Source organism: Geotrypetes seraphini, chromosome 3 (genome assembly GCF_902459505.1).
Source record: "Geotrypetes seraphini chromosome 3, aGeoSer1.1, whole genome shotgun sequence".
NCBI classification, from domain to species: domain Eukaryota; kingdom Metazoa; phylum Chordata; class Amphibia; order Gymnophiona; family Dermophiidae; genus Geotrypetes; species Geotrypetes seraphini.
The window spans coordinates 129,082,508-129,101,132 of record NC_047086.1 but is presented as its reverse complement, the minus strand read 5'-3'; the positions used below and the strand labels follow the sequence as shown (position 1 = coordinate 129,101,132).

The window sequence follows — 18,625 nt, the reverse complement described above, 5'->3', positions numbered from 1 at the left end:
TTTTATCAAGCCACGCTAGTGGTTTAACGTGCGTAATAGAGCACGTTAAACCGCTGGCCGCGCTAGCCGCTAACGCCTGGCTTGAGCAGGCAGCAGTTTTTTGGCTAGCGCAGGGGTTAGCGCGTGATTTAAAGTCACGCGCGCTAATCCTGCTAGCGCGGCTTGATAAAAGGAGCACTATATGTTTAATCATTTTTGGTCAGCCATTATGGATTTGGCAATTGTGTTGTGTGTGTGACCGAGATATTCTGTTAGCATGATTTTTCTATGTACTCATAGCATTCTATAGTAATTTGGCTTGTTCAGTTTTCTCGATAGTGGAGGGGATATTTGTGAGGGGAGGGGAAACAGGTTTTGTTGATCCTTTTTCCTGTATTTGTGATTTATAAAATGACATTGTAAAGATTATTATTTCTTTTCATACTTTAATAAAATGATTTCAATATAAAATCATACCTATTTGAGGCTTGTGAAGATGGGATCAGCACTCATGGGGACAAACTTTATCCCTGTGTCATTCTCTAAGAACTTATGTCACTTGCCCTGGGATCTGCATTTTCATGTTTGTACCTGTAAGATAATAGGCCTGTAGCATGGCCTTAACATTTTTCAGCTTCATCTCCAAAATGGCTTCCTGTGTTTTACCAAGCGAGAGGCTGGTCCTGGAACTTGCCTCTTTCTGCAGCAGTTGTTTAACAGGCTACAATGAACAGAAAGAAGGAATCCATTTGAGAATTAACTGTACGAACCCATTACAGATACTAGAAAGAAACAGATACACAAAACAAATGTACAATATTCAGCAAACAGTATTATGACCTGAAAAGAAAGACAAACAATGTACAATGAAATTTTGAACAGTTGGGTTTTATCTTATGATCAAATAGGCCACATTTGCCTGTCCTGTGATATTAAGATATCATGATACACTTCTGGGTTTGAACAGTACACACATTAAGCAATAATTTTGAGAAGTTATAAACTGTTTAATTCCTGTCCAAATCTTCATTTAGCATATTGGAAATCATAGTGCTATTTAGGATTTCATTTGTTTGCTACCTCCCTTACAGCAGACTCTGGCTAGAGCTCCAAAGTGTGGAATCCAATGGGTCATTGCTCAAACATCGAAGTTAGCATTTTTTTTTTAATGCCATCCAAAGCATTTAAGTGTTTTACATATATTCTTCACCACTATCTGTAGAAGCAGCAGCAGCAGCGACATGTTTGTGTACAGCAGCAAGTGCTGCCACTATATGGATAAATTTAGTACAGTATAGCCTTTTTGCTAGCTTATATAGCTATACAAGCAGTTGAATATCAGTGGCTATATGTAGACACAGGTAGGACTCTCATACTCTGCCCTGATACTAGCCAGATAAGTCTGCTGAAAATTCTGACAAACTGCTGTAGCATTATCTGGATAGTGCTGTTGAAAATTCATGGATAGAGGGTTTATATACATTTGTCCTGATTCTATAAAACTTAGGCATTGTGATCGAGCCGAGTGGTCATTACCCATCACACCATCTGTCCCCACGTACTTCTGGACTTCTTTCCCCTACTGGGCTCTGATAAAACACCACCACTACTCAGTCTGTTACAACACATTCTGTTAATGTATCCAACCAGGTCCCTCCTGCCCTTCCTGGTTGCCACCGGGTCCTCTCTGATCCTCATGGGCCCTCTGGGTCTTCTGGCAGCTTCCGACACAAGGCATAGAATTAGAAGGGATGCTGGGAAACAGTGATCACAATATGATCTGCTTCAACCTGGACACGGGAACAAAAAATCGATCCCGAACGACTGCCACGGCATTGAACTTCTGAAAAGGGAACTACAAAGGGATGAGAGTCATGGTGAAGAAGAAGATAAACACTGTAAACACGCTAGAGCAAGCATGATCCCTTTTTAAGGACACAATCACCGAGGCGCAAAATCTATATATACACAGTATCAACAAGGGTTCCAAGAGGAAAAAGAACAAGGAACTGGCGTGGCTCAGTATAGTGGTGAAGGAGCGATCAGAGACAAGACTTCGTTTAAGGAATGGAAAAGAATGAAAATGGACAAAAACTGGAAAAAGCACAAACATCAAAGCAAGTGCCACAAGGCGGTAAGAGGGGCCAAAAGAGACTATGAGGAGAAAATAGCCAAGGAGGCAAAAAATTTTAAGCCGTTCTTTTGATATATTAAGGAGAAATGACCCGCGAAGGAAGCGGTGGGGCCGTTAGATGACCATGGAATAAAGGGAGTACTAAAGGAGGACAAAGCCATCGCCAACAAACTGAAAACATTTTTTGCGTCTGTATTTACCAAAGAGAATATATCTAATATACCAGAAGCCAACAGGCTATACACAAGAAATGAAGACGGGAAACTGACAGGGTCGGCGGTCAGTCTAGAAGAGGTATGCAGGCAGATTGATAGGCTTAAAAATGATAAATCTCCGGGACCGGACAGCATCCACCCAAGGGTAATCAAAGAACTGAAAGGGGTTATAGCTGAACTGCTTCAACTGTCAATCAAATCAGGAAGGATTCTGGAATACTGGAAAGTGGCGAATATTACACCAATCTTCAAGAAAGGTTCAAGGGGAGATCTGGGAAACTACAGACAAGTGGGTCTGACTTCGGTACCGGGAAAGATGGTAGAGGCGCTGATAAAGGACTGTATCATTGATCACCTTGACGGACACAATCTGATAAGGACCAGCCAGCAAGGCTTCAGCAAAGGAAGATCTTGCTTGACAAATTTACTGCACTTCTTCGAGGGAGTAAACAGGCAGACAGACAAGGGTGACCCGGTCGACACTGTATATCTAGATTTTCAGAAGGCGTTTGACAAAGTCCCACATGAATGTCTACTTTGAAAAATTGTGAGCCATGGAATTGAGGGAGATATACTCATGTGGATTAAAAACTGGTTGGCGGATAGGAAACAGAGAGTGGGGGTAAATGGACAATACTCGGACAGAAGAAGTGTCACGAGTGGAGTGCCACAGGATTCGGTGCTCAGGTCCGTGCTCTTCAACATATTTATAAATGGCCTGGAAATTGGTACGATGAGTGAGGTGATTAAATTTGCGGACGATACAAAGTTATTCAGAGTAGTGAGGACACAGAAGGATTACGAAGACCTACAATGAAACAAACACACTCGAGAAATGGGCCGTGAAAAGGCAAATGAGGTTCAACATGGATAAATGCAAGGTGATGCATGTCAGTTACAAAAATCATATGCACGAATATAGGATGTCTGGTGCTGTACTCGGAGAGAGCCCCCAGGAAAGGGACTTGGGAGTACTTGTAGACAAGTCAATTAAGCCGTCCACGCAATGCGTGGCAGTGGTGAAAAGGGCGAACAGAATGCTAGGAATGATAAAGAAGGGGATCACAAACAGATTTGAGAAGATTATCATGCCGCTGTACCGGGCCATGGTGCACCCCCACCTGGAATACTGTGTCCAACACTGGTTGTCGTACATGAAAAAGGGCATAATACTACTCGAAAGGGTCCAGAGAAAAGCGACAAAAATGGTTAAGGGACTGGAGGAGTTGCCGTACAATGAAAGGCTAGAGAAACTGGGCCTCTTCTCCCTTGAAAAGAGCAGACTAAGAGGGGACATGATCGAAACATTCAAGATATTGAAGGGAATTGACCTCGTAGAGAAAGAGAGATTGTTTACCCTCTCCAAGGTGGAAAGAACGAGAGGGCACTCTCTAAATGGAAGCAACCGTACTTTTCAAATTTGCTTGTATTTACTATAAGATGTTATTTGGATAAGCTCTGCTATATCTCCTCTCTCATTTTGAATGGTAATGTTCGACTAGGCCTACTCGGCATACTGGTTTATTTACTTTTCCTAATCCCAAAAATTGCCGTTATAAAAAATATTTTGATAGATCCTTGGCTTATCAAGCAGATAAAGTTCAAGTATGATAAGACGACCTGATTCAACAATCTACATCTTAATGCACCTTTAGAAAATTGGTTAAGACCTACTTGTTCAAAAAATTCGTTACTTGGTATAGTTTCTTATTGTATTTATCATGATTGAAATATTGTACTGCTTTTCTGTGTACTTTGTATCATCATTGGAATGTCCAGTCCTCTTTATTCTGTGAACTGCCTAGAACCTTTGGGGTGTTTGCGGTATAGAAAAATAAAGTTATTATTATTAAAGTTAAAAGGGGATAGATTCTGTATAAACGTAAGAAAGTTCTTCACCCAGAGAGTGGTAGAAATCTGGAACGCTCTTCCAGAGGCTGTTATAGAGGAAAGCACCCTCCAGGGATTCAAGAAAAGGTTAGCTAAGTTCTTGCTGAACCAGAACTTACGCAGGTAAGGCTAGACTCAAATGGGGCACTGGTCTTTGACCTAAGGGCTGCCGCGCGAGCGGACTGCAAGGCACGATGGACCATTGGTCTAACCCAGCAACAGCAATTCTTATGTTCTTATCAGTCTCTCCACCGGTCGCCACCAGTTCCTCTGCCGGTCATTCACCAGTCCCTTGGACTCTAACTGCTGCATCTTGTGAGGCCACCACTGGTCCCTCTGCTCCCCAGCCTCTTGGATCCCCAAGGGTCCTAGATACTTCATTGGTCCCACCACCAGTTGTCTAACTTGAGGCCTCACCATTCATTCCAAGCGCTACTGGGCCCTCTAGTTACTCCTTCCAGTTCCACTCCACGCACACCCTGAGGACTCTTTCTGGTCCCTCTGCTGCTCCACCAGGCCCTCTGCCGGTCATCAACTTGAGCCCCCTCTGGACACCAAGCTCTATCGAACACGCCAGTCTATCAGACTTACCAAGGTTTAGGCCAAAGTTAGCATTCCTCCCCTCAAGGGTCCCGAAGGAGCTCTTGTTCTTCTCAGCTCTTTGCTCTGGAACTGTCCTTTTCAGCATCTTACTTCATTTAGAATGAGTGGACAGCCCCCAGCAACCTTTGCAAGATCTCTTTGCAAATAAGCCATACACTCCACCACTCAGCACTATTTACCACCCTCTGCTGGCCTGTGACAGGAACTTCACCCTGTCACAGGCGCCCATTATAGAATCGCACTTGGCTTCACCTAAGCCTTCTTAGGCGGTGCTCAGTGTCCTAACATTTAGGCAGCCTCAATTTATTCCAGGGTTTTCTTTGCCTAAAATTAGGCACCAATATCAGAGTCGAACAGCTCCTATTTCACAAAGAGGCACCTAATTCAAAAACATGCCCATGATCTGTTCCTAACTATGCCTACTTTTTTTTATTATTATTTATTTATCAGTTTTAGATTAAACATATCAAGTATTAACTTGTACAGAAAGCAGGATCTAAAACATAGAAAAGAACAATCTATACAATATATTTAAGAAAATGAAATTATTTAGCTTAGTCCCCAGCTCAAGTCCACATTTGGTTAGATCTAAGATATATTTAACGGTTACAAAGAAAATTTAACTAGAACTTAGGCTAAATTAGCTGAACAGAGGTAAAAAAAAATCACTTCATATTTTCATATTAGGGCTTTAGGTCTTATCCTTTTCTTTTTCCATACGTGACAAAGAGAGAAATGTAGACAATCGGAAAGGTTCAAAAGAAACTTTTGTGAAGAATAATGGACAACACATTTACATGGGTGACGCAAATAGAAAGTCGCTCCAAGGGCTAATACTCCAGGTTTTAACAACAGAAATTCTCTACGACGCTTTTGGGTATCCCTAGATAAATCAGGGTATATTTGTACTTTCAAACCCAAAAATCTTTTTGTCTATTTTTAAAGAATAGTCTTAGCAGAAAGTTTTTATCCGGTGCCAAAGCTACCGTTAAAAGCAATGTTGCTGGTACTGCCAGTTCCTTCTCAGACATCTCTAACATTGCTGATACATTCATTGCCTCTTGTTTATTTCCTTGTTGATTTTGAGGATTGTTAGGCAATTAATAGACTTGAGCAAATGGAGGTATAACCTCCTCTGTAACGTCCAAAATTTCCATTACATATCTCTTTATCATTTCCCTAGGGTTTACCGTTGTTACCCTAGGGAAATTGACCAGTCTCAGGTTGTTATTTCTTGAAACATTCTCTAAAAATTCAACTTTTATTCTAAGATTTATGTTATCTTTGATAATAGTTTCTTGAACTTGTTTAGAAATTTTAACATCCTGTCTTTAATATCATCCATAACCAATTTAGAACCAGTCACTTCAGTTTTTAGTTTCTCAATTTCAGTTGTCTGAATTTTTATTTTCTCTTCAATCTGCTGGAAATGAGGGTTTATCAATTTAGGAAGATTAGCAACTAGGTCCCAAATTGCGTCTAAAGTAACCTCTTGGGGTTTCTGTAACTGGGAAATACAAAGTTCAAAACTTTCCTCACCAACTGGTACAGTTTCTCGTTTGTCCTCCTGAATTCTGCCATCTCCTGCTGTTGTCTCTTCCTCGGCGCCCACACTTAGATTCTCCTCCAAATGCAGGGAGTCTAGTTCCAAGCTCCTCTCTATGATCTTCCTGACCTCCGATACAAGATGAGCTCCTGCTTCCAGTAGCTCCTCAGCCCGCGGGGAGCTGGTAGTCCGGGGAACAGGAGGTGGCGCCCTAACATCGGGACTAAGGGTGGTCTCAAGGCCCAAGGTGCTTGCCTCCGTGCTGTTTCCACAGAGCGTCTCCAGCGGGGAAGTCCCTACTTGCTGTGAGCTTCCCTACATCCGCCGATATTGCCCAAAACGGCAGTTCCAGAGTTCCGCGAGGTCGCAGCAGAACTCCTTCCTCTCCGCTTGGGCATTTCAGCTTCAAAGTAAGTAAAGAAGAAAAAAACGTATACTACGGTGCTCTAGAACATGGCGTTCAGCTAAGCTAGTCAGCAGCCATCTTGGTCTCTATAAAAGAGCTTAAACAGTTATGCCCACTTTTAATGTAGGCACTTTGGGATAGGCGCCTACTTTTTATAGAATCAAGTTTCTTGAGTTAGGCATCTAACTTTCAATTAAGTCCAATTAAAGCTGATTCTGAGGTGTTGAGTGCCAATATCAGCACCTTTATAGTAAACCACTTAACCCACTTATATCCCATGCACTGACAAAATATATCTTTACTGTAACCCACTTGTATCCCATGTACTGACAAAATGTATATTTACTGTAAACCACTTACACCCCATGTACGGACTAAACGTATCTTTATTGTAAACTGTTTGCATCCCATGTACTGTCAAAATGTATCTTTATTGTAAACCGCTTCGAACTTCACGGTATAGCGATATATAAGAAATAAAAATAAATTAATTAAATAAATAAATACTGATCAATTAAATTAGGCAAACTTTATAGAATCAAAGCCTTAAGTGGCCACTGCTAAACATATAAAGCCTTTTGAATATTGGGTTGCCAGTTCCATATATGGAGTGGAGAAGTAGCCTAAAGATTAGCGCAGTTGCCTGTGAACTCTGTTCCCCTCATTCCATTCCCACTGCAGTTCCATGCGACTCTGGGCAAAGCACTTTTAAGCCTCCATTGTCGCAGGTACAAAATAAGTACCTATATATAATATATAAACTGTTTTGATTGTAACCACAAAGGCAATATATTAAATTTTTATTAGATACCTATCAAGGCCTTCTGGCTCCCGCCTCTCTCCGAGATTCTCGGAGAGAACGAGAGCCAGAAGGCCTTGAGCATGTGCAGATGCTCAAGGCCCAGTCGGAGGAGAGGCATGATCTTCGGGCACCAGCACCTCCTGTTGGTTGGTGCTGCGTGCCGGTGCCACATTGGAGGGTAAGCTTTCAGTCTGAGCGGGGGATGCCAGTTTGCGCGGTTGGGGGGCAGGCGTTCGCGAGGGGGGGCGATGCCGGTTAGTGGGCGGGGGGGACTCACAAATTGAGTTAATGCTTAGTTTGCGAGTCACGATTTGCGAGAATGTTTTGCTCATCTTGCAAAACACTTGCAAACCGATGCACTCGTAAACCAAGGTTTGACTATATTTTCTTATTACGGTGGAATATGCATTGCTGAAGGTTCTATTGCTAAGGTAAAAAGTATGCAGGACAAAGAACAACTTTGCCTTGTCTCTCAGAGTCTTTGGGCCAGATTCAGAAAACTTACCATGCCTTTCATTATTGTTGCTAAACCAGTTCCAGCCGGTTTAGCGTGCCAGTATTTTATCACCTGATTATCAGAACAGCTCCACTGTGATCTTTTCCGCGCTTTCTAGCAGCTTCCAACTCTGCCATGCAAATAATCATTACTATTAAAATGGTAGTAAAATGGGCTCATTAATATTTAAACAAGCGTTCCAGGTGATTCTCTATCATTGACGGGTGATTCTCCAAACGAAGTATCAGCTTATAATGACCAAAATTTACCAGCTGCTCCGGGAGTGCCAGGCACATTTCTGACTGTGGCTCATGATAAAAATTTAAACAAATGCACTATTCCCTAAATTATAGTAATATAGTGATGGAAAAAAAATCTCAAAAGCACGTGTATTAAAGGGCGTATCTTGTATGAGCTTGTTGAAAGCCGATGATTGCACCTCCCCACCCCTCCCCTCCATCCAATAGTGCTGGCACACCTATGATTGACACAATAACATAGTATTTGCTGGTAGTTCTCCACCCCTCCTATCCACCCATGCCTCTTTCTGTGGACTATTCTGATCTCATGGAAATTTATCAACCCTCTGCAATCCTCATATGCATGCGCAGTACTTTGAGAATGGCTCGTCTTTTTTGAATCATTAGATTTACAGCCGCTACAGTGACCTGTTGGATTTTATTAGAGAATCTGGCCCTAAATTCTTTCAAACTTAATCCCCCTCTCTACTATAGTGGAGCAAGCTCTCAAATTTAGAGCCACTGCATAAAATTCAGGAACAGGGGAGTATTTTCCCTGTCACAGGGAAAGAGAGGAAGGCACAAAGCTCTAGAGGTGGGCGTGAAAGTTTAATCAGTCTACAGCTCCATGAAAACACTCCTTATTGGCACCTCCCTTATTGAAACATAGAAGATGACGGCAGCAAAAGGTCATAGCCCATCAAGTCTGCCCACTCTAATGACCCACCCCCTTGATTTTACCCCTCCTAGAGATACCATGTGTATCCCATTTCCTTTTTACCCACCTAGAGATCCCACATGTGTATCCCATTTCCTTTTAAAATCTGGCACGCTGCTAGCCTCAATCATCTGAAGTGGAAGTTCATTCCAATGATCGACCACCCTTTTGGTGAAGAAGAACTTCCTGGTGTCGCCATGAAATTTCCCACCCCTGATTTTCAGCGGATGCCCTCTTGTGGCCGAGGGACCTTTAAGAAAGAAAATATCATCCTCCACCTCAATATGGCCCGCAATATATTTAAACGTCTCTATCATGTCTCCTCTCTCTCTACGTTCCTCAAGTGAGTATAGCTGCAATTTATTCAGCCTTTCCTCATACGGGAGATCTTTGAGTCCCGAGACCATCCTGGTGGCCATTCATTGAACCGACTCAACTCTCAGCACATCCTTTTTGTAATGTGGCCTCCAGAATTGTACACAATATTCCAGATGAGGCCTCACCATGGATCTGTACAACGGCATTATAACTTCGGGCTTCCGGCTGATAAAACTTCTACAGATACAACCCATCATTTGTCTTGTCTTTGATGAAGCCTTCTCCACTTGATTGGCAGTCTTCATGTCTTCGCTAATGATCACTCCCAAATCACGTTCCGCCTTGGTCCTAGCTAAGGTCTCACCATTTAGTGTGTAAGTTCTGCACGGATTCCTGCTGCCAAGGTGCATGACCTTGCATTTTCTAGCATTGAAGCTTAGCTGCCAAGTCAAGGACCAGTGTTCCAATAGAAGTAGGTCCTGCGTCATACTGTCTGGCAAAGTGTTCTCACTTACTATATTGCATAGTTTGGATTTGTCGGCGAATAATGTGATTTTACCCTGAAGCCCCCGAGTCAGATCTCCCACAAATATGTTGAAGAGGATCGGGCCCAAGACCGAGCCCTGCAGCACATCACTGATCACCTCTGACGTTTTTGAAGGGGCACCGTTCACCACCATTCTCTGAAGTCTACCGTTTAGCCAATCACTGACCCATGCAGTTAATGTTTCTCCCGGTCCCATTGATTTCATCTTGCTCAATAGTCTGCGGTGTGGGACGCTATCAAAAGCTTTACTAAAATCCAAGTACACGACGTCTAGGGACTCCCCCACATCCAGGTTCCTTGTTATCCAGTCAAAGAAACTAATTAGATTGGATTGGCAGGACCTGCCCTTGGTAAATCCATGTTGGCGGGGATCCCGCAGATTCTTCTCGTCCAGGATCGTATCTAATTTATGCTTAATTAGTGTTTCCATGAGTTTACTCACTATGGATGCGAGACTCACCGGTCTGTAATTCTTAGCCTCTGTCCTGCAGCCCTTTTTGTGGAGAAGTGTGTGGCGCAGAGGTTGGATCTACAGCCTCAGCACCCTGGGATTGTGGGTTCAAACCCCGCGCTGCTCCTTGTGACCCTGGGCAAGTCACTTAATCCTCCATAGCCCCAGGTACGTTAGATAGATTGTGAGCCCACCGGGACAGAGAGGGAAAATGCTTGAGTACCTGATTGTAAAAAAACGCTTAGATAACCTTGATAGGCGGTATATAAAATCCTAATAAAAACTTGAAAAAAAAAAAAAACATTGGCTGTTTTCCAGTCCAAGGGGACTCTTCCCGTACTCAAGGAAAGATTGAAGAGCACGGATAACGGCTCTGCCAGGACATAACACAGCTCTCTAAGCACCCTGGGGTGTAGATTGTCCGGTCTCATGGCTTTGTTCACTTTGAGTCTTGATAGTTCACAGTAGACGCTGCTGGGAGTAAACTCGAAATTCCAGAACGGGTCTTCTGATATTTGCCTTGCTTGCAATTGTGGACCGGACCCCGGTGCCTCGCAGGTAAAGACTGAGCAGAAGTATTCGTTTAGTAGTTCGGCTTTATCGGAATCTGATTCTGCATAAGTCCCATCTGCTTTCCTAAGGCGTACTATCCCATCTCTGTTTCTTTTCCTATCACTGATGTACTTGAAGAAAGATTTATCCCCTTTCTTAATGTCCTTTGCTAGATTCTCTTCTATTCGAAGCTTGGCCTCTCTGACTGCCATTTTGACAGCTCTGGATCTGGCCAGATAGTCTTCTTTTACCTCTCCTCTTTCTGATTGTTTGTAGGAAACAAATGCTTTTTTCTTTTTCTTAACGAGGTCCATTGAGCATACCGCTGCCTCCTCAACCAGGTATGACCTTTCTTAGTGGAGACAGCTTGCCCGAGACAAGTCTTGCTAATAATCTTGCTTCTTTAAAAGAAGGAACATCTGGACCCCATGGCATGATGAGCTTAAGTCTCCTTTGCCAACAGCAGTCCAAGTAAAGTGGTTTCATTGCAGAATATTTGGCAGATTGTAATATGACTTGAGCATCTGGTCCAAGGAACTATTCTTGTTACGTACATTTTCACAACAGAGGATATTTGAGGTGTTAACTTTTTTGCAAAAGACTGAACAATCTATAACAACCTTGCAATCTATAGCTGTTTTGGCAGTTAAAGACAGTTACTCAAAATGGAAAATAAAGCTACAGATTAAGAATCTTAGGATACTTATCTTCCTACACTGACTCAATATCTGGCTCCTTTAGAGATATTAAAAATGTACCTAAAAAACATTTTACAATATCCTCGGGCTGATTCCACTGGTCAAAAAGCATTTTGCCACTGGAGTTCTGCCACCTGTACCTTAACAAGGGCCACATACTGACTCTAAATCTGAAAACAGATTTCGTCTATTACATCCTGTTTTTAAGTTATGCATCAGTTTGTGTTTATATCATTTTTGTCAATAACACTACCGTGAAGTGTCGGTATGTTACTGATTCTGTTAACACAATATTGCATTTTAGGACAGTTCATCGATCACTTATACCAGTAATTTGAAAGTTTATACTAAAAAGTGATTGTGCTGCTTTTTCTACCTGTGAATTTTTATATTTTGTTTGTTTTTCTCTAAGATATTATAATTGTTATGAACAGATGAGGTTGTATTAATCATCCTGATAATTTCTGTTATGTCTGTGGACAATTTACTACATAAAATCAGCAAAAAAATCTGTCCAGCAGACTTCAAAGTACATGGCACGCTGGTATGGAGTGGAGGCTTGGTTGATCTCCCTGGGCTGGATACTACCTTGAGCCCCAACCAGAGAGCTCTTTCCCCTCAGCTGGAGAGTGCGAGTTTACTGGAGCAAGAGCAGAGCACAACGAAGTTGGTCTTTGCTCCTGACCTGGAGGCCCAAGTTAAACCATCTGCGGGTTTGGATTTTTCCTATTTGGAGGAGATTTCATCTGTAGAATCTGCGAGTTTGCAAGTATCTGAGAGGGAGTTGGATGCCTTTGGAGGTAATCAGGAGGAATCTCAGTGTGGTGAGCAGATTGTAACTACACAAATGCCTAAATTTTCCTTGATTAAGCTCCATGAAGTAATCCTAGATTTAATATGGGATTTAGTAGTAAATCTGGGGAAGTATTTGTGTCCCCAAATTCACTGTCTGGAAGAAAGAACAAAAAAGCAAGAAGAATTGAAAGTAATAAAAGTTGAAACAGGATCTTTGAAATCTCAGTTTGATAAATTGAATAAAGACTTTAGCGAGTTACATCAAATGCAGGAAACCTTGATAAAAGATAATATTAATTTGAGGAGAAAGACAGAATTATTAGAAAATTATTCCCAAAATAATAATTTACACTTCCTGCATTTCCCTAAGGCGTTTTCAGTTACACCTAGAGAGATATTGAAAAGATATTTTTTGGATATACTTTTAGTTCCTGATGAATCAATTCTTCCTTTTTCTGAAGTTTATTATCTATCAATTAAGGAATCACAAGAACAACAAAATCAAGATTTAGTACTTCCGAACATTTCAACTATTTTGGAAACCTCAGAGAGGCGGCTAAATCTTCAACATTAGTGGCTTCGGTGGCACTTTTGCCAGATAAAATGTGGATTTTGAAAATGTTCTTTAAAAACAGACAAAAAGAATTTTGGGGTTTTAAGATCCAGATATTCCCAGATGTTTCCCGGGATGCACAGAAGCAAAGACGTCAGGATTTTTTTGAAACCAGGAGTTACTCTCATTGGTGAAACTTTTTATTTGAGATACCCATGCAAATGTATAGTGAGATATCAATGTATAGTGTACCCATGCAAATGTATAGTGAGATATCAATCAATAATTAGCTTTCAATCCATGACCTTACTCCCCACTGTCCACCAACCTAGCCAGCTGATTAAACTGTTCCCCTTAACTGTATCCATGACATCCTGTCTGTCTGTCTTGGCTGTTTAGATTGTAAGCTCTTTCGAGCAGGGACTGTTTTCTTCTTCTTTGTGACTCTGTGCAGTGCTGCATGCGTCTGGAAGCACTATAGAAATAATTAATAGTAGTACACTCCTCCCTCCGAATCCGCGGTTTCAGTATCCGCGGATTTAGTTATTTGCAATTTTTTTTTTTTTAAAGTGATTTTAATATTTTGGGGCTATTTTTAAGCCCTCTGATACTTCCTGAAACCTTACCTGGTGGTCTAGCAGGCTTTCAGGGCAGGAGCGATCTTCCTATGCTCCTGCCCCGTGCAGATCACTCATAGGAAATGGCTGCCGTGAGCTCCCGTCGTAGTCTCGAGAGACTACAGGAGCTCATGGCAGCCATTTCCTATGAGTATGGTGCTGGTGAGTCTCAGAAGGCTTAAGGTAAGGTCCGGGATTCCAGGGAAAGGCAGGGGGTGGGTCAGAACCGGCCCGAATATTATTTGTGGTTTTTTAATATTGGTGGGCTGGCTCTGCCCCTAATCCCCGCGAATATTGAGGGAGAAGTGTAGTAGTATAATTAGAGAATGACACGGGGACAAATTTTTCCCCATACCCACAGGAACTTATTTTCCCGTCCCATCCCGGCGAGTTCTTTTCCTCTCCCATTCCTACAAGCTCTGTCCTCATCTGCATAAGCCTCAAACACTTTAAAATCATAAGTGTTCAAGGCTTGAGCGGATAAGGCAGAGGTTTCAGGTAAGGTTTCAGGAAGTATCAGAGGGCTTAAAAATAGCCCCAAAATATTAAAATCACTTTAAAAAAAAAAAAAAATTGCAAATAACTGAATCCGCAGATACTGAAACCGCGGATTCGGAGGGAGGAGTGTACTACTATTAATTATTTCTATAATGCTTACAGGAATGGGGCAGGGGCAAGAACAGCGACAAAACTTGTGGGGATGGGAAGGGGAAATTGAGTTCCTCCTGTCCCCGTGTCATTCTCTAGACATAATCTCTATTTCCAGTGCAATAGGTGTGTCATTCTAGACAAGCGGAACTTACAAAAGCAGTCCCAGGAATCTAGGGCAAGCTGACCGTGCTGGCCCAGAACATGGAGGAACCAAAAGCAGAGTCCTCTCTTGCTGCAACGTCTACCCTGTAAAACTTTGCAAATGTGTGTAGAGTGGACCAAGTTGCCGCTCTACAAATTTCCTCTGGAGAGACTGCCCTAGCTTCAGCCCACAATGTAGCTACACTTCTAGTCGAATGCACCTTAACAGAAACAGGGGACTGTTTCCTACAGATAACACAGACTGACAAAATAGCCTTATGGAGCCATCTGGAGCTTGTGGCCTTGGAAGTAGGCGCACCACGCTAAGATGAATGAGTCAACATAAATAGATGGCCAGAGCGCCTAAACTCATTGGTGACCTTCTGATAGCGAAGACGAACTCTTCCCACGTCTAACTTCTTCAAAATGTGGTCCTGTTTCCTAGAGCCTGTAAGTTGAAATACAGGCGAACAGACCTCCCAATTAATATGAAATGCCGAAACCACCTTCGGCAGAAAAGAAGGAACAGTGTGTAGGGAAATTCTAGTCTTGGAAATTCAAAGGAAGGCTTTCATCAAGAAACAGCCTGGAGCTCCGAGACTCACCACACTGAAGTCACTGTTACCAAAATGCACTATAACATGTGAACTGCTACCAGAAAAACCGCCTTTAGCAAACAAATCCAAAAGCTTTGCTGAGGCCTTTGAGAACCATGTTAAGGACCCATGAAGGGAACAGAGGCTTGATTTGTGGTCTAAAGCAGAGAGCACCTTTCAGAAATCTGGCAATGTCTGGATGAGGTGCTAGCGTAGGTCTACGTTCTCAAGCTCTGAAACAAGAGAGCCCAGCGACTGAAGTGAAGTCACGATGAGGCCCTTGTCAAGGCTCGCTTGGAGAAAAGCCAAACCATGTTAATCTTTGGTAAATATAGGTGAATAATACTTATTTATTCACTTTATTTGTATTTTTAAATTGTAAAATGTATAGAGCTGTTGGTGTTTGGTGAATAACTATTACTGTTATTCCTCGACTGCCTGAGGATGCTATGGCAGTAATGTTCATAACCTCTGGGGAAAGGGAACCTAGTGACCAAAATTAGGGCTCATGAATACAGGATTCTTAAAGCAGCACTGGTGCCTGGTTCCTGGCTGTCACTGAAATAAATGAGCTGTGAGGAATTGGGCTGTGAGGTGGAAAGGGACATGAAATAAGGGAAACAGCACCAATGTAGCAAATGAAAGCTTATGGTGCCATAGACCAAGAGACTAGTTCTGACTGCTGAAGAAAACTACTATATTAATAAGTAAATGGAGCCACATATTTCTTCTGCCTCACGGGATCATATATATGTTCTTACCATGCCACCCTGTAATGCCATTTTGGTCTTCAGTCTATCCCTCTTATCCTTCAGTCTCTGAATCATGGCTGTCATCTTCGCCAGTTTCTCCTGCTTCTTTTTTATCTCCTCTTGTTTCAGTGTAAGTTTATGGGAATATGCCTCCAGCTTTTCCAAATGCCCTAGCACCCCTAATTTAGAGCAAAAACAAACAAAATCAAAACAGTTCTCAATTCAGTTGCATTTTCAAGTACTTTTAGATTCTCTAGACAGCACCAGGGAAAACCACCACTTACCAGCATTTGTTTTTAAGTTGTAATTGTCTAAAGAAGAAAATTTCCACTTGAGCAAATCCTGCTGCTGATTTAAAGTTGCTCCATCCACTAAAATACTGCACAAACAATTTGTCAACTTATGTTCTTATGGCAAGACCTAATCTGCGATTTAACTGCCTCTTTTCATGCAATCCTGCACAATTAAATCTATGCAGGATTTATCTGATTTTGCACAGAATTTTCAGAAGCCTGAAGATTAGGCTCTTACCTCAATAATCTTCTTTCTAACAGAAAGGCAAAAGAGTTCTGAAAGTGGGCTATTCACTGCTACTCATGAGTTTGTGTAGAAGGCGTCATCTACATTTTTCAGCTTCACCTCCTGCATTACTGGGCTGTGCTGTTCCTCCTCAGTTTATACCAAAGCAGTTGATAACCACTATAAGAGGAGAAATAAAGAGGAGGGACATGAGGAACTCCCCAACAAAGCCTAGTCTTCTGTGCTCTGAAACGATTACAATTAAACCAATACCAATAGAAACATAACATTAAACAAAGTGGAACCAAACAAGCCACCAAGCTGAGTGCAGCCAGCACTAGATACATTAAATAGATTGTGAGCCCACTGGGACAGACAGGGAAAAGTGCTTGAGTACATGAATAAATTAATGTAAACCATTTTGAGCTCCCTTGAGAGAACGGTATTGAAAATTGAAATAAATAAATAATGCAGTTCTCATAGTCTCATGTACATTTTTGCAATAGAGAGGTATCTCAACACTCTTCGGACATTCTTGACAGGAGCAAGACAAGCATCTTGAAATATATACATGTCTGAGACAGTAAGCAGACTAAACTGAAATTCGACAGGGCGGACCTTCAAGACTCGTATGCCTTTCTAATAGAAAGAAGATTAATGGGAGGGTCACGTGATGACGCGCTGCTGAGCGGTGGCTCTCTGCCTGAGCTCCGACCTTCCCCTGTTCTTTAATGCACTTCTACCCTTGATGCAGCGCTAATTTCTGCCTCTTTTGCAGCGCATTCTGTGCCGCTTACTCAACAGTGCTGGCGGGAGTGAGTACAAGCAGGTGGACTGAGTTTGCACGGTGTTATGCCCGCTAAGGCCCTGTGGCCGATCAAACTAAAGCAAACCACGCTGTCTCCCAAAATGGCGTCAGGGGAGACTCTGCCGCGTACCACAGTCGCCCTGCAGGAAGAAACTTTGCGGGAACTTACGAAACATCTCTCCGCACTAACAGATGACAAGCTCACCAAATTCCAAACTACTGTGGAGGAACTCAAGGACTGCATGGAGCGTCCCAGGTCCCGGATTACAGAGCTGGAGGGCAGAGTCTCAGCCCAGGAGGATCAGGACGGTCAGAATGGTGAGCGTCTGCGTGAATTGGAAACACAATGCTCCGCGCTCCGGGCCCGTGTAGAGAACCAGGAGAATCACGGTCGGCGAAACAATTTGCGGGTCCTCGGGCTGCCGGAGCATTTGAAAGACACTGACCTGTGGGGCTTTGTGGAACAGTGGCTGCCAATGCAGATGGGCCTGGATATGGCCGGAGCTAGAGCGGTGGTGGAGCGGGTCCATCGGATCGGGAGTCCGCGGCAAGGGGACGCCTGCCCTCGCCCAGTGATCGCTCGCTATCTCAATGCAGCGATCAAAGATCGGATCCTAGTTGCCTACCGGAGAGCTGGCATATAAAGGTATTCTGCTACTGCTATTTAACGACTACTCCCCGGCGGTGGGCGCCGGCCGCTGCACTTTGGCACCCTACTGCGCAGAGCTAAAGAACCGGGGTATCCAATTTACGGTGCTGTTTCCTGCACGGGTCCGTATCCAGGCCTCCTCTGGCTCGCGCTTCTGTGACACCCTGGCGGACCTTCGCTCCTACACGGAAAGCCTGAGATGAGAGGGGGCTGCTTAGTTCCAGATCCGTGGGGGGCAACGGGGACACTGCTGAATCGGTCGGAGTTGGTCTGCCTGTTGATTTACCCCGAGCTCTGGTGCCCTTCAAACTACTCTTCACCTTGCTCTACTGTCTCCAGTGGTGATCCCAGCAGTGGTGGAGGGGCCCTGATGTGGGACATGAGGGAGATACCCTTGTTTTTGTTCTGAGCTGCCCTTGAGGGTGCCCAATTGCCTGCTTTCTGGGGACCTATTTCAGCTTGTGGGAGCGGATGTCCGATTATCCTGGGCCCCTGCCTCACATCTTTGACTGGGACTGATCAGCTGGATGGCGCAGGGCCGGGAATACTTTGCTGGACTTTCTTTATGCTCCCTGTGTGGGGCAGAGTATGACTGTTCTGGGCTTGTTGGGAGTTGATGGGCATAGGGGTATGCATGCATAGGGCCTTGTTGGGATTTTGGCATCTTTGGGGGCTTGTGTTCTCTTCTATTCTCCTGCAGGCTTATGTTACTGTTTCTTGTTTTTGCTGGCTGCAGGGGTTCCTATCCTATTTCTTTATCTTTTATCAAGGGGGGAGGGGAGTCAGGCTCATTGGAGATGTTTTTTATCGGGTGGCTTTTGGAGTGGGTAGGATGCTGGGTGGGGGGTATCTCCTTTCTGGTTGCGGGAAAGTGGTGTGCTGGGAGATGTGGGAGGAGGGGAGGGACCTGGTTTGGTCGGGGGTTGGGCTGTCTGTCTGTCTGTGTGGTG

The 18,625-nt window shown here is 43.3% G+C and overlaps 1 protein-coding gene across 2 annotated transcripts in view; it reads right to left on the bottom strand.

Annotated features, from left to right (window-relative positions):
* CENPO (centromere protein O) overlaps positions 1 to 18,625 on the bottom strand; it is a 74,443-nt gene that overhangs the window by 39,594 nt on the left and 16,224 nt on the right. For both annotated transcript variants that reach the window (XM_033939295.1, XM_033939296.1), the window contains 2 exons: positions 15,709 to 15,878; positions 571 to 700 (listed from right to left, as the gene is read on the bottom strand). In XM_033939295.1, the coding sequence (XP_033795186.1) occupies positions 571 to 700; positions 15,709 to 15,878 (300 nt within the window). The remainder of the gene's footprint in view (positions 1 to 570; positions 701 to 15,708; positions 15,879 to 18,625) is intronic.